Source organism: Penicillium subrubescens, assembly GCF_028828155.1.
Source record: "Penicillium subrubescens strain IBT 31985 chromosome Unknown utg000005l_segment0_segment0, whole genome shotgun sequence".
NCBI lineage: Eukaryota > Fungi > Ascomycota > Eurotiomycetes > Eurotiales > Aspergillaceae > Penicillium > Penicillium subrubescens.
The window spans coordinates 2,728,556-2,740,960 of NW_026643155.1; the positions used below are offsets into that span (position 1 = coordinate 2,728,556).

Genomic DNA, 12,405 nt, shown 5'->3' on the forward strand with positions numbered 1-12,405 from the left:
TGAGAAAAGACAGTCTCCACGAAGTTGGTCAGTAAAAAGGCTTCTCAAAATCTATAAACTAAGGGTAACTACTAGGACCGATAGGGAGAGCAATACCAAGCATAGACGTGTACCAAGCCTCTACCAAAAAATCTACGAAAGCAAAATAGTACAAAATCAATGCGCTAAATCATCATGGTGAAGAGCAAAGATCAAAAAAAGACCCAGTCGCCATACAGACAAGCTGAAGACTAGCCAGAAATGCCATTCGGGAGATCTTCAATGAGGTCACACAAGAGGAAAAAAAATGGTTAAAATGGAAGAAACCGAGACATAGACACGAGATAAAAACAAAGCCAAGCGTGAGATCCCTATGAAAACAAGACGAACTCCATCCGAGTAAAGCCAGTAGCTCCGCGAAGCACGAACGATGAGGAAACGGAAATCAAGAGCAAAAAGGATGCAATGTATCATTAGACAGTCGCAGCCAGTATCTTCTGCTCCCAGTCAAAAAATCTTGAAATATGTATGCTCTTCTTCACGGGGTAGATCCGATGGCTCGTGCAGACAGGTAGAAGAATGGAGAAGAAGGTAGATGGGTAATAGAGGATAAGAGTGAGAGGTATCGGCCATGATGAGTCGAGGTAGAGTGGTGTTAAATCAAGAGGTGGAAAATGAAGAAATGAGACGTGGGATCCATGCATCATATCACTCGTCAAAGCTCATAATCTGGAAAGGTATCACCAACGAAGGAGAGAGAGCAGGAAAATCGAGTGTTTCGGGCATGCGAAAACCCTATTCCATGTTTAAGCAACCGGCTGTTGCTGATTGCGACGACCACGCTTCTCCAAAAGGGTAGCGCCATCCAGGCTGAGCTCGAATGGCTCATGTCCTCTGCGGCCGATAGCACTCTTGGCTGCTGCGGCGACTTTAGCGTCATGCTGTCCGTAGCCCTGCTGTTTGGGTTGACGATGGGCCTGTCGGGCCTGAGCAGCACTGCTTTGGGCGCCGAGATTCGTGGACCGCAGTTTTGCCTCCATTCCTGCGACGTCACCTGCGTGGGTGTTGGACTTGGCAACCTTGAGGGGAGGCTGCTCAGTGTTTTCTTCACGGGGGCGGTCTTCCGGTTCGTCATCGTAGTCTTCGTTAAGAGATCCAAGCGCAGATTGGAAGCCAGCCAGCGGATGGCCACTTCGGGCCGCGTTCTGACGGTTCCGCTGGCGCTTGCCTTCTTCTTCTTGTCGGTGAACTGCGTAACCAACATCGAAAACTTCACGCAAGTTGAAGGCGCCGGGCGAGCGGAAGTCCATTCGGCGTTCCGACGCTACGGACGGCGCATCCATGAAGCGGGAACTGGCGGGCTGGTAAGGCGCTTGCTCAGCACCAACGAGGTTGAGTTCTGGGCCATCCTGGCGAGCCTGGCCAAAGGGCGTGGCCAGAGGCGGGGCGTCAGCAGCCGCGGTAGTCTCCTCGCCGCTTTGGCGGATCCAGGGGTGTGCGAGGAATTCCTTGATAGTGTAGCGCTTCTCGGGGTCAACAGTCAAGAGATGCGAGATCAAATCTTGAGCCGATTTGGAGATGTCGTCCCACCACGGCGAGAGGAACGTGTATTGGCCGCGAGCGACCTTCTCCGTAAGGACTTGAATGCTTTCGTCATAGAATGGAGGGAAACCGCACAGCAGAGTGTAGAGAACGCAGCCCATAGCCCACATATCTACACTCTTCGAGTACCGCTCATCCTTCACAATTTCCGGTGCTGTGTAACCGACTGTTCCGCACGGGGTCATGGTCTGGCTATCCCAGATCACCTTAGACAGACCGAAATCGGCAATCTTGATCGTACCGATACCACCAGAGCCGACACCCGGAATGAACTCTCCTTCATCTTCCTTGTCTTCATCGCCCGGCTGCTTAGGTTTCGGATGCTTGCTCGGAACGAAGGGAGTAGGATAAAATAGCAAATTCTCAGGTTTGATATCACTGTATTGCTTGTCAGTATTGATCTAATCGATTCCAGATGGCTCATAGTCGCTACGCACCGATGAACAACGCCGGATGTCTCATGCAAGTATTCAATGGCCTCTGCGACCTGGACAATCACGTGTCGGCTCAGGTCTTCGCTAAAGTATGTCAATCGCACGATTTGGTGGAACAACTCTCCACCAGGACAAAGCTCGAGAATGATGTAGTAATATTGTCGCGATTCGGAAAAGTCAACCAACTTGACGATGTTGGGGTGGTCGAGGTTGCGCATAATCTGGACTTCCTTGAGGATATTCGCTCGCTGTAAAAAATGATGTTAGCAACAGCCTCGCCTCATGAGACAATCAAGAAAAACTAAGTATGCAAGAACACAGAGACGGTAAAAAGACGGAGGCATGCGAGTCGCCACTACCGATCGAGGCGGGGCGTGGTTTAGGAGATAGGCGCACCTCTACAGTCCGTGGGACATTTTTGACGCTGGGATGAAGGTGATCGGACTACAAGAAAGAAAAATATTGGCGATGTTTTCTCCCCCGACGTGGAGAGCACCACTCGAGCCATGCATCCACTCCCCGACACGCCAAACAAAAAGGAAACAGAAGAAAGAACATAACCAAGGAAATAGGAAAGCAAGACCCTTTGGTCGACCTACCTGATTGCTGTTCATTTCAAACTTGCGCACGACCTTGATAGCCACTTCACCGATCTCTCCAGTAGAATCTTTTGCGCGGTAAACATTGCTGAATGCGCCATCGCCCATCTTCTCCACCAGAATCCAACGGTCAAGACCGGGATACTGAGGCATCTTTGACCGGCTTGTTCTCTCTTCCTGAACGAGGCGTTCGATTTCCACAGACCGATCGCGCTTCACCTGAGTGTCTGTTTTTTGCTGGGTGGCCTGACCAGTCCCTCGCATGTCACCCTTGTCAAAGGCTCCGAGGGCCGGAGAGAATTGGCCGTGGGGTTGTGGCTGCTGTTCGGCGTGGACGGTGGACACGTCGGTGGTGGGCTCGGAATGGGGCGTCACGAGGCGAGCTTGTTTCCCATGCCGGATGAAATTCTTGATGTTCTGTATCGTACTCATGATGAGAGGATTGAAGCAGGAAAGAGGCAAAAAATCTATTGAGTCGTGGACCGGTGTGTGCTAGAGAGAGGAAGAAAAACTGGCAGGGCGTCGGACGTGGGGTGGTTAGGCAGTCAGCGGAGTGAGAGGAGTTGGAAGTTGTGTTGCCCCGCCACAGATAAGGTTAAGAGATGTAGAAGAGAAAGAGGCTCTGAGAGAGAAAGGAGAACCAGGAAAGAAAAGGGGCAGATGATGGAGGAAAAGGAAAAAGGAAAAACAGATGAGGTCAGAATTCCCAAGATTAGTGGCCGAGGGAGGTGGAAGGGAAGGTTGGAATTGGGGGGGAAATGGGGGAAACCGAGAAAAAACGCCTATGACGACGTGGGATCTTCGGCCGATGTCATCGGTTTTTTGGGCGGGCAGTCTTAGGGGAGTTTTGTCTTTTTGCGGGATGGCCAGTCACTGCGATGATGACTATGATGCCCCATCCTTTCTTATGATCTCGATTCCTGAACTTTTCAATTAGGGTTTGCCTTGGTTACCTACTGGCGTAATGATATCAATCTATTTATTTTCAATCCTCAGCATTCTTCGAGTATTTCGAGCACGTAGAGCCCTCAACCACTGTACTATAGTCATGGCGTATATACAGATCTCTTGGTTTGAATACTGGCTGACTGTCGTCATCGCCGCCACTGACGGTCCACCGGTCAAACAGTTATATTGATGAATTGTTTGATGATGAACCCCTAGCTGAATTGATTATCCCCGCATCATCCCTAGTATCTGTGTGTAATACCTGCGCTAGGATCCCCGCGCTCCCAGACCAAGCCAGAGCCATGCTTGGTTCTAGGGTGCAAGATGATATATCAACGACGTCTTCCTCGTCTCCATATTATTCTTTCCTTGGCCGGAGAGCGCTGCCGTGTCTCTTGGATCGGCTATAGTGACTGATCTGACGGTTCTTGCCCCGCTAAACCATTCTCCATTGCTCGCCTATCGTAGCCTCCTGTCCACCCCCTCCCCCCCCGTTTCCACATTATTCATTCGATATCGAACTCTTCCCGGTCCTGACTCTTGCGCCTCTGGATGTTGTCCCAATTCTTGGGTCACACAGACCCGTTGTCGCAAAACCAGAATCCTCATGTTCCCCCCGGGGATATGATATCAAGGTCGGGCCCAACCTTGGCCAGCCAAGCTGTGGAGTTTGATATCGTCATCTTCGCCACATCCCTAACCCTTAGCCCGGATGCGATTATCAGCTCTTAATATTGTTCCTGCTTGATTGCTCATTATCATTCTTATAGGTGGATTCACGTAGTCCAAATTCAGCTGTTAGCCCATTACCTCACGATAGATAGTCCAAGGCCTAGACCTGCATCCTTTCTGATTCGTGCGGCTTGACTCCCGAGGCTAAGTAGCTCTGAGACGCGCATTGAGCTCTCCTGTGCAGGATTGGAATGTGTGAGGTGAGGCGTGTGGCTTTGTGCATTGGAAAGAGGCCTAATCCGACCTGCATGATGAGGACCGAAGCATTAAACATGTCTGATGCAAGGAGCGTCGGACATAAAAGATCTAGGAAGCCCTGAAACACATCGTGCCCACATATCATTGAGCTCGCATACTTGGGGACCACACCCAAGAATTAAGAGAAAAAAGAGTTTGAGGATCTAGGTACGCGTGCCAGTGTGATCCTCGATCCCCACATGGCTCAGCGTGGAGGATGTACAGACAGTAACGACATATGGTACTCGAGTATTGTAGGTAGTCTTCGAGCAAGCAGTGCTTCGAGTAATACGAGACTGTAGTTCTCGTTGCTGGCTCGTAGCTTGCCCATGGCCTGCTTGCATTTTGTTGATGAGTGTTGCAGTGTCAGTCATACTTTAGCGACGATAGCCTGATATTTCAAGTCTGGGTTAGCATGTATAGTCTTTAGTGTTGTCTTCAAGCCCAAGAATAATACTCACGGGCGTACGCGGAGTACGAAATTGGGGAATCTAAAGCGACCTGCAGGGGCCAGGGGGTGCATCTGGCCAACGGTCATTTGCTTCTTACGATCGTATTAGTTCCCTTTCTATCATACGAATCACAAAAACAAAGTTGAAACGTCGGCCCCCGATCCTTTCAATAGGGTTACGTGTGCATCAACCTATTCTTGGTGATTCTTTCTTCTTTCTTGCGGTCTACAATCTTCGATTTGCCTTCTTTTGCTCTCACCTCGACCTCTTTATACCGCCTATGTACTTCACCTTCGATCTCTCCGATCGTTCACTCATCCCCGGGCGCCTACAGGTACCGTAAACATACATCATACCTGACAACTCTCTCTTTCTCCTCCGTACTCCGTACGGAAGACCGAGTTGCCCAGTTGCCTGCCGAGTCTTTTCCCCCTCCCAGCCACCACGCTACTTCCACCCAATCCCACCACATAATCCAACCCCAAAACTCATCACCCTTATTGTGCGTTCTGTCCGTACAGACCGGCCGCCTCATTCCCGCACTCCAGTGGATGCACCGGCTGCAACTCTGGCCTGTTGACTCGGAACTGCCCCTCGAACCGGGTGATCGACTCCCTTGCATTGAACAAAGACCCATCTGGCTCGACTCATCTACTACTCGCTCATTCTTATCTATCCAGCCAGAAACCCCCGAGTCTCGGTCGGCTTCTCCCGCGATGCGATCCTTGCGACCGTCGCTTCAAATACTCTGAGTAGTCCTGCGATGCTATTATACTACTCTTTCCACCTTGACCCAGTCATTCAAGAGTCGCATTTGCTCATCGATCGCACGAACTTGATTTGGTGTATCCTGGGCCCAGCAAAATGCCTGGCGTGGGAGTGATGAGCGCATCGGAGGACACACCAGAGCGACCGCTTCTCAGGTCCCACAAGGCGCTCCCGCGGAGGGGCATCGTGGTCCCTCAGATCGAGCTGGCCCAACCGGCCTCCCCGGAGTCAAATGGTACAGTCATTGCGGCGCCGGCTCCTCCGCTGACTCCACCCAGCGCAAACCAAGAAGACAGCATGGGAGAGGAACAGACGCCACGGAAGATCAACTCATCGCGCTCTGAGGACCAGTCCACAGGCATTCTGACGCCGCGCCGGCCCTCCAAGCCTCCTACCCCCGATGTGACACCACCGCGTACAACTTCCATCAAGCGACCGACCCTCAGCCATACCGTGCATCTGTCGTCGTCATCACGAGCCGACTCCTTTCAGACTGCCCGTGAGAGCATCTCCTCTGATGGCGATATGGAAACGCCCGTTCGATCCAGATCCCAGTCTGCGTCGCAGAAAGCCAAGAAACGCGTACCTTCGACCAGCAGAAAGAATGCGCCGAATGGTGTTCGCGAGAAGCTTACATATTCCAAATATACCCCACCTTCTGCTTCGCAGCCCCTCAGCGAGACAGAATATGAAACCGGGTTCGAGTCGTTCGATGGAGAGTGGGCATCTATCCAGACCGACGTGTCTCCAACACCACTGGTTGAGAAGCGAAAGCCTTCAAAATCCCGTAGTGTATCAAACCACAAACCCAAGGCAGATAAAGACACGCTGGACGTGCTGCATCTCGACGAGTCTCTGATGAGGGAAAAGAATCTGCGGGATAGGGTTCAGAAAACGCATCAAGTGGCTGAGAGTCCGTCAATGGAACGATTCCGTGAAGACATTGGCTGGCCATCCCACCACGATGGACCATCCAACACAGAGGAAGCGGAATCGCGTCGTTTATCAGGTGTCTCGTCGACGTCCACTGTCGAGGCGATGATCATTGATTCTCCAAAGCGGGCCCCTCGATCGCTGCGACACACTGAGAAGAGAACTTCACTCCGGTCTGCAAGCTCCCCCATCACCAGATCCGAGCGCGCATCCACGGCCTCCAATGCAGATTCGCAACATCGCCTAGTCCACAAGGCGGCTCGCATCTCGGAACAGGATCGTCGGAGCATTTCATCAGACATCTCCTTCTCCACCAAGACGACCACGAGTGTATCTCACACTCCAGGTGATATTATCCCCGTAGTGGTCATCCCTGAGAGACGTTCTTCCCTCAAGTCTGGTCCCAACAGTCACATTTCGTCCAAACCCGGCTCCCAGCGATCCAGCCAACGGCCTCCACCGGTATCATCGGATGGTTCTGTGAATGTCCCGCGCCAAAGACAGCGGACCATGTCTGACTCTGTATCTGCAAAGTCCCGAGACAAGGACTCAAGAGGACGTCTCGTTGGTCGACCTGTTATTCCACCGCGGAGTTCCTCGCTCTCTGCGCCGACAAGTCGGAACAACTCCCGCGCCACATCCCTCACCTCGGAAAGCCTGCGGAGTCATACCCTGGCCATGGACTTAGAGATGCAAAAGCGCCGTGATCAGCAGCCTGTTTCGCCGCCTCGTCATAACATCCTTGGTCCCAATGGCTATGGCAAGAAACTGTTGGAACCTCCCAATCTACCGGAGATCTTGGTTAGCTCAACGGACGATATGGCAACCCTGCGACCACCGTCATTACCATATACACAATGGTCGATCCCATCATCTTCACCCGGTCCGATTGAAATTCGAGAAGCTACCGCTGTCAGCCTTTTCGCGCACAACAATCGGTCATTACTGTTAGTTGATCAACGGGTACCGCCAGACCAACGGGTATTTGCAGCGTTGGCGCAGGGGTTCTCCGCTCGCGAGCCCATCCCTCAGACACCAGACAATCCTATTCAAGCTGGAGAAATATTTGTGGAGTCCCCATTGAAGAACCCCCGTCCACCACCTAAGCCTCCGGTCTCCAAACCTCTTCCGCCGATCCCAACTGAGGAGGACGCCACAAAAGAAGGGCCGGGTGGCCTCGTTCGTCGATGGAGCTCGGTTCGACGCACTTTGAGTACCCGCTCTCGGTCGGATTCCTTCAATACCATCACCCGATCACTCTCCATGCGGTCGGCGAAGAACCGCAAGGCCGGAATAGAAATGGACAGCCGCCTGCACCCTTTCTGGCGCCCGCGTGGATTCTGGGAAGACGTCCCCGGATCCCCCCCAAAAGCGAGATCTGCCGTCCAGACTCCCGCAGAGCTTGGCTTTGTCAGTAACTCGCTGGGCCTTCCACAACAACGACTCATCTTCGAGGGTCCTCCGGCCATGAACCGCCGCAACCCCGAGATGAAACGCTTCTTCAACGGACTTTCTTCCTCGGCCCGCTACAATACCAGCCACGGCAGTCTTGTCGAACCTGGTGGTATCCTCCGTACTGGATCACCGCTATATCAGGATCGGTACCGCACCTTGTCTCGCTGGGGCATGCGCTGGCGATCATTGTCGCTCCGCAACGTGCGCGCCCGGATTCGACGAGTCCGTCAGCGTCGCGAGGAGCGAAAACGAGCTGCACGTCGGGAAACACTCAAGCAGAGTATCGGCGGCCCCGTGTATGTGGTGTCCAGTGCGACCAATGGGGTCGTGCGGTGAGATTCGTCTTTTTGTTTTTTCCATGCGCTTACGACCCTACCTACCACTCCTTCGAGTGGATATGTTTCAGCTGATGAAGATTACGATGCATTTGGGAGTTGCAATTGCCCATATTTCCCGCCTGATTTTGAGACCAGGCTTCCCCCATTCTGTCTGCCCTTGCTTGAATTTTGTTTTCTGCGTGGATGGCTCGATTTTGATTACATGTTCTTTTCCCCCCTGTTCCCCTTGCCGTTACGAGATCTACGAACCGATACGAAGCACGATGATGACTCGATGACTTATGCTTATGCTCATGTTCATGCTCAATCAGCACCATGTGCCTGGGCCATCTTTTGGTGGCCATGATGTCAAGATGTACCATAAGACAAGCCTCTCTGCGTTGCGGTGGAAATACACTCTGTCTTTTAGCCTGGGTTGAATTGATAGTTGGCTTTTTGTTTTTATTTCTACTGCCAGATGTCTGCATTTTAGATTGTTCAATTCGTAGTTCTATGTCATGCTGCATAGACCAGAACTCACGCCATCCCGTCTGGTATTCGCTCCAAATCACCGAAAACGCCGAGAGATCATAAATCGAAAGTCGAATCAGAATTGTCCACCCCAGTATCCCCTCCCACTCGCCCTAGTGCGCCTCCCTCGCCCACTAACACTAGACCTACCCCGAATAGCCATCGACCCATACTCAGCCTCTCGCTCACGCCTAATACGCTGATGATCAGGCGTTTCAGTTCCCACGGACTCCGAATTCGAGTTCTCCCCTCTTCGATGAACACTATTCGATGGCCTTGCACTCGCACTCTCACGCGCGGATGCGGACGCGGACGCAGCTGCAGTGCGGGCTCGCTTCAGCATTGCTTCCCAGGTCGGCGGGTCCAGGAAGGGCTGTGGAGCCGAGGCGAATGAGAATTCAATTCGAGCTGATTTGTCCTTGGCGGGTTCATTTATTGAATTTTCTTCGTTGTCGTTGATGTCGAGGGGTGGTTTCATGTGCGTGGTTGCTGGGCTTGTGCTGGGGTTGAGCACTTTGTATACATTTTTTTGGTTGGAGGTTGTGTGTGTTGTTGGTGTATGTAAGGGGCGTTTATGTGGGATTAATAGTGGGCGTTTTGAAGTCATCTTATGAGTCGTTGAGATAATGTGAGAAGAAGGAGGTGATGACGATGTTGATGTGGAGACCTTCCCCAAGGCTCTTATCGCTTATCAGTTGCCCTACACATTCAAACACCCAACATCCAACATGGATGGACTTTCACGAGTTCCTCTATAATGCGCTCCATTCGCAGACTCTACTTCATATAGGTTATGATCTACTCGACTTTATCATACGCAAGCGAATCTCCAACCCGAAATTAGGCACATAAAACTCCTCAAGAGACAATGACCCAGTCAACGACATCCCTCGCTCACCTTGCACCAAACCAGGCAAGACATCAAAACGCATCAGCAGATGCGCCAAAACCAATTTCATAAGAGCACTCGCCATCCAGCGGCCGGGATTGCAATGACAAACACGAGCAAAGCACTGTCAGCCGATAAGAGCCCGGAAAGCAGTTAGAATTGAAAGACCAAACGAAAAACAATAGGAAACGCAATGAAAAGTCGGCAACCATCCGGAATTCAAGTAATTAGAGATCGAAAAAGACTCACCAGGCATACACGCCCATTCAAAAAAAGAGATAATCTGGGCTGAGATCGACAAGCCTTGTGTTGCTGGCTCCGCCTGCGGCGCGTTTTGCGAATCGAAACTCGTCGAAGATTTCAGGGTTGGGGTAGGCGGGGCTTGAATGTTGGATTGCGCTGCTTGGGACGCCGACGTGGGTTCCGGGTTTGAGAGTTATACCTGAGATGATTGGTTTGAGGGTCAATACCGTCGGCCTCATCAAGCTATGCTCGAAGGCTTGACTGGCCAATGACGAGAACTAATCGTTTGAAAGCTCTAATGCAGTAATGCAGACTCGGTGAGCAGAAACTGCAGAATCATCAGCTAACTAGTCATCTTACATAGACGAAATCCAAGGCGCTGATCAGATGGAAAAACCGGCTGCAGGAGGATGCACTCGCTGGCACTCTTTCAGGAAACTATCCAGCAGAATCATTTGATCACAGCTTGCACCTGTCGCTTCTCCATTGGCTAGAATGGCCTCGATTTCTTCGCGCAGAGGGCTGATATACTCTGAGCGCTGCGCAAGCTCGGACAATGCCCCGTAGAGTCCCTGCATAGATCGATGTTAGTATTGCGTGCACTTCTCCCCTAGCATTTCCCAACACTCTCGGGTAACTCAGTACGTACATAGGCAGTTGTGTATATGAATGCAAATTGCAAGAGCAGCATCTCACCCATGACCTCAGAGTAGCCCCTTTCTGACGCAAGATGGAGCTTTCGTATAGCCATTGGAAGATCTCAACCTGGACAAAGGTTCAGTAAGCACTTCAACAACATTGTAGACCTAGTTAAACCACCAATTTAAAAAGGGGAAAACAATGCTTACTGGCTTTCCCACTTGCCCCGACTCAATCTCGTGATCATCGGCGAGAGCGCCCCCATTCATTTCGTTCCGATATTCAGCCGCCAGCGCATCGAAATGCTTCAATAGGACCTTACGAGAGGCATGCATATCCCATCGAGTACCGAGAGTAGTCAATCGGCCGATGAAGCCACCAAAATACCTATTCCGTCGAATCACCGTTAGTTGCATGTTAACATGTTGGCAAACTTTCAGTCCCCACTTTTTGAGGCAATCTGCCACCAAGAAATTAAACACGAGTGGTCATGATCATCCTCAAGATATGATCCTTGACAGCCTGTATATACTCCTCGTTTTGAGACAGTCGAGAACCCACCATGGCAAAGCTACCACTTTGAGCAACGATCGAGTGGGCAAAGTCGAAGCAGCCTATCGCGCATTCTTTGAAATAGATATTAGCAGGTTTTCGACCCACTCGGCCTGTAGCTTTAAAAGGTGTCTGGAATTTACCCCCATCTCTATCTAAATTCAAGGCCCCTAGCTGAGAGAGGATTGACTCGGTTATGTGCGGGATATACCGATCCAGCTGCTTATGTGCCGTTCCCCGGATGAGACCTGAGGTAGTCTTAGCAATAGCTGGCCATCCTCCTCCCCTGGGAAAGTATCCCGGCATGAGATGAGATATCTGAAGTAACTATTGACATGATTGCCAGTTTAGTCTTAAATATTGGGACTAGTCAGATACAAGGATGATATCTTACCTGATCAATCCAAGGCTCAGGTGATGCTACCACACTCCGTGTATTTTGCAGCTCTTCAATTAGTTCCGGTTTACACAGGATGACCTGGCCGAAGTGGAAAGCGCGTGGGATTTCAAAGAGACCATCGGAGAACCGATCGTAACCGGCTTGAATAAGAGCTGGCCCGTTCACCACGAACCGGCAGTGTTGGTACAAGACTGATAGTGGGCTTTTCCCTGCTACAAAGGGAACGCCATTCTAGAAAATAAAGTGAGCCAAGCACCGAAACAATGATTCATCAATGAATGTAAAGTTTGTATCTTGGCGAGTGGATGGAAGGGATCGAACAAACTTACATTGGCGAGGTACCTGGATCTAGCAATCAGCGCAACCGCAATCACCAGAGCAAGAGTACCTGGTAAAATCAGGACTACTGCGGTAGCCGTCAACTTAAAATCAAGGCTACTTAGCCAATTGAAGTGCATGAGGGTCTTTTTGTTGTTTGGAAATTCTGGACCAAGGGATACAAAGTAAATTCAAAAATTTACTACAAATTTAAGAAAATACCAAGTGCATTTATGCCCGCCAAGATACGGCATCAAGTTTGAGTTAGCTGAGGGAGAAAATGTGAAGTTGTTATAAGTGGAGTGGGACTACTGCATGGGAGATCTAGCGGATGTAGTTACTGACACCGGTTTGGGCACACTGCATGAGCTACGAGG

At 51.0% G+C, this 12,405-nt stretch overlaps 5 protein-coding genes across 5 annotated transcripts; 1 reads left to right on the forward strand and 4 right to left on the reverse strand.

Annotated features, from left to right (window-relative positions):
• Positions 1-116: 116 nt before the first annotated feature.
• On the reverse strand, positions 117-3,343 carry N7473_007507 (serine/threonine-protein kinase). Its single transcript, XM_057153447.1, has 3 exons — positions 2,615-3,343; positions 2,019-2,263; positions 117-1,959 (listed from the first exon to the last, which is right to left on the reverse strand). The coding sequence occupies exons 1-3, from the start codon at positions 3,044-3,046 to the stop codon at positions 786-788; spliced, it is 1,851 nt and encodes a 616-aa protein (XP_057007785.1). The 5' UTR covers positions 3,047-3,343; the 3' UTR covers positions 117-785.
• A 2,504-nt stretch (positions 3,344-5,847) lies between these two features.
• N7473_007508 (uncharacterized protein) lies at positions 5,848-8,475 on the forward strand (the record flags this gene model as incomplete). The annotated part of the gene is made up of 1 exon (XM_057153448.1): positions 5,848-8,475. The coding sequence occupies one exon, from the start codon at positions 5,848-5,850 to the stop codon at positions 8,473-8,475; it is 2,628 nt and encodes an 875-aa protein (XP_057007786.1).
• A 588-nt stretch (positions 8,476-9,063) lies between these two features.
• On the reverse strand, positions 9,064-9,465 carry N7473_007509 (uncharacterized protein; the record flags this gene model as incomplete). Its single annotated transcript, XM_057153449.1, has 1 exon — positions 9,064-9,465. One exon carries the CDS (start codon positions 9,463-9,465, stop codon positions 9,064-9,066), a length of 402 nt encoding a protein of 133 aa, XP_057007787.1.
• A 313-nt stretch (positions 9,466-9,778) lies between these two features.
• Positions 9,779-11,174, reverse strand: N7473_007510 (Cytochrome P450 E-class group I; the record flags this gene model as incomplete). Its single annotated transcript, XM_057153450.1, has 5 exons — positions 9,779-10,000; positions 10,176-10,397; positions 10,536-10,691; positions 10,816-10,884; positions 10,968-11,174. The coding sequence occupies 5 exons, from the start codon at positions 11,172-11,174 to the stop codon at positions 9,779-9,781; spliced, it is 876 nt and encodes a 291-aa protein (XP_057007788.1).
• A 58-nt stretch (positions 11,175-11,232) lies between these two features.
• N7473_007511 (uncharacterized protein) lies at positions 11,233-12,168 on the reverse strand (the record flags this gene model as incomplete). The annotated part of the gene is made up of 3 exons (XM_057153451.1): positions 11,233-11,637; positions 11,705-11,941; positions 12,040-12,168. 3 exons carry the CDS (start codon positions 12,166-12,168, stop codon positions 11,233-11,235), a joined length of 771 nt encoding a protein of 256 aa, XP_057007789.1.
• Positions 12,169-12,405: the final 237 nt, after the last annotated feature.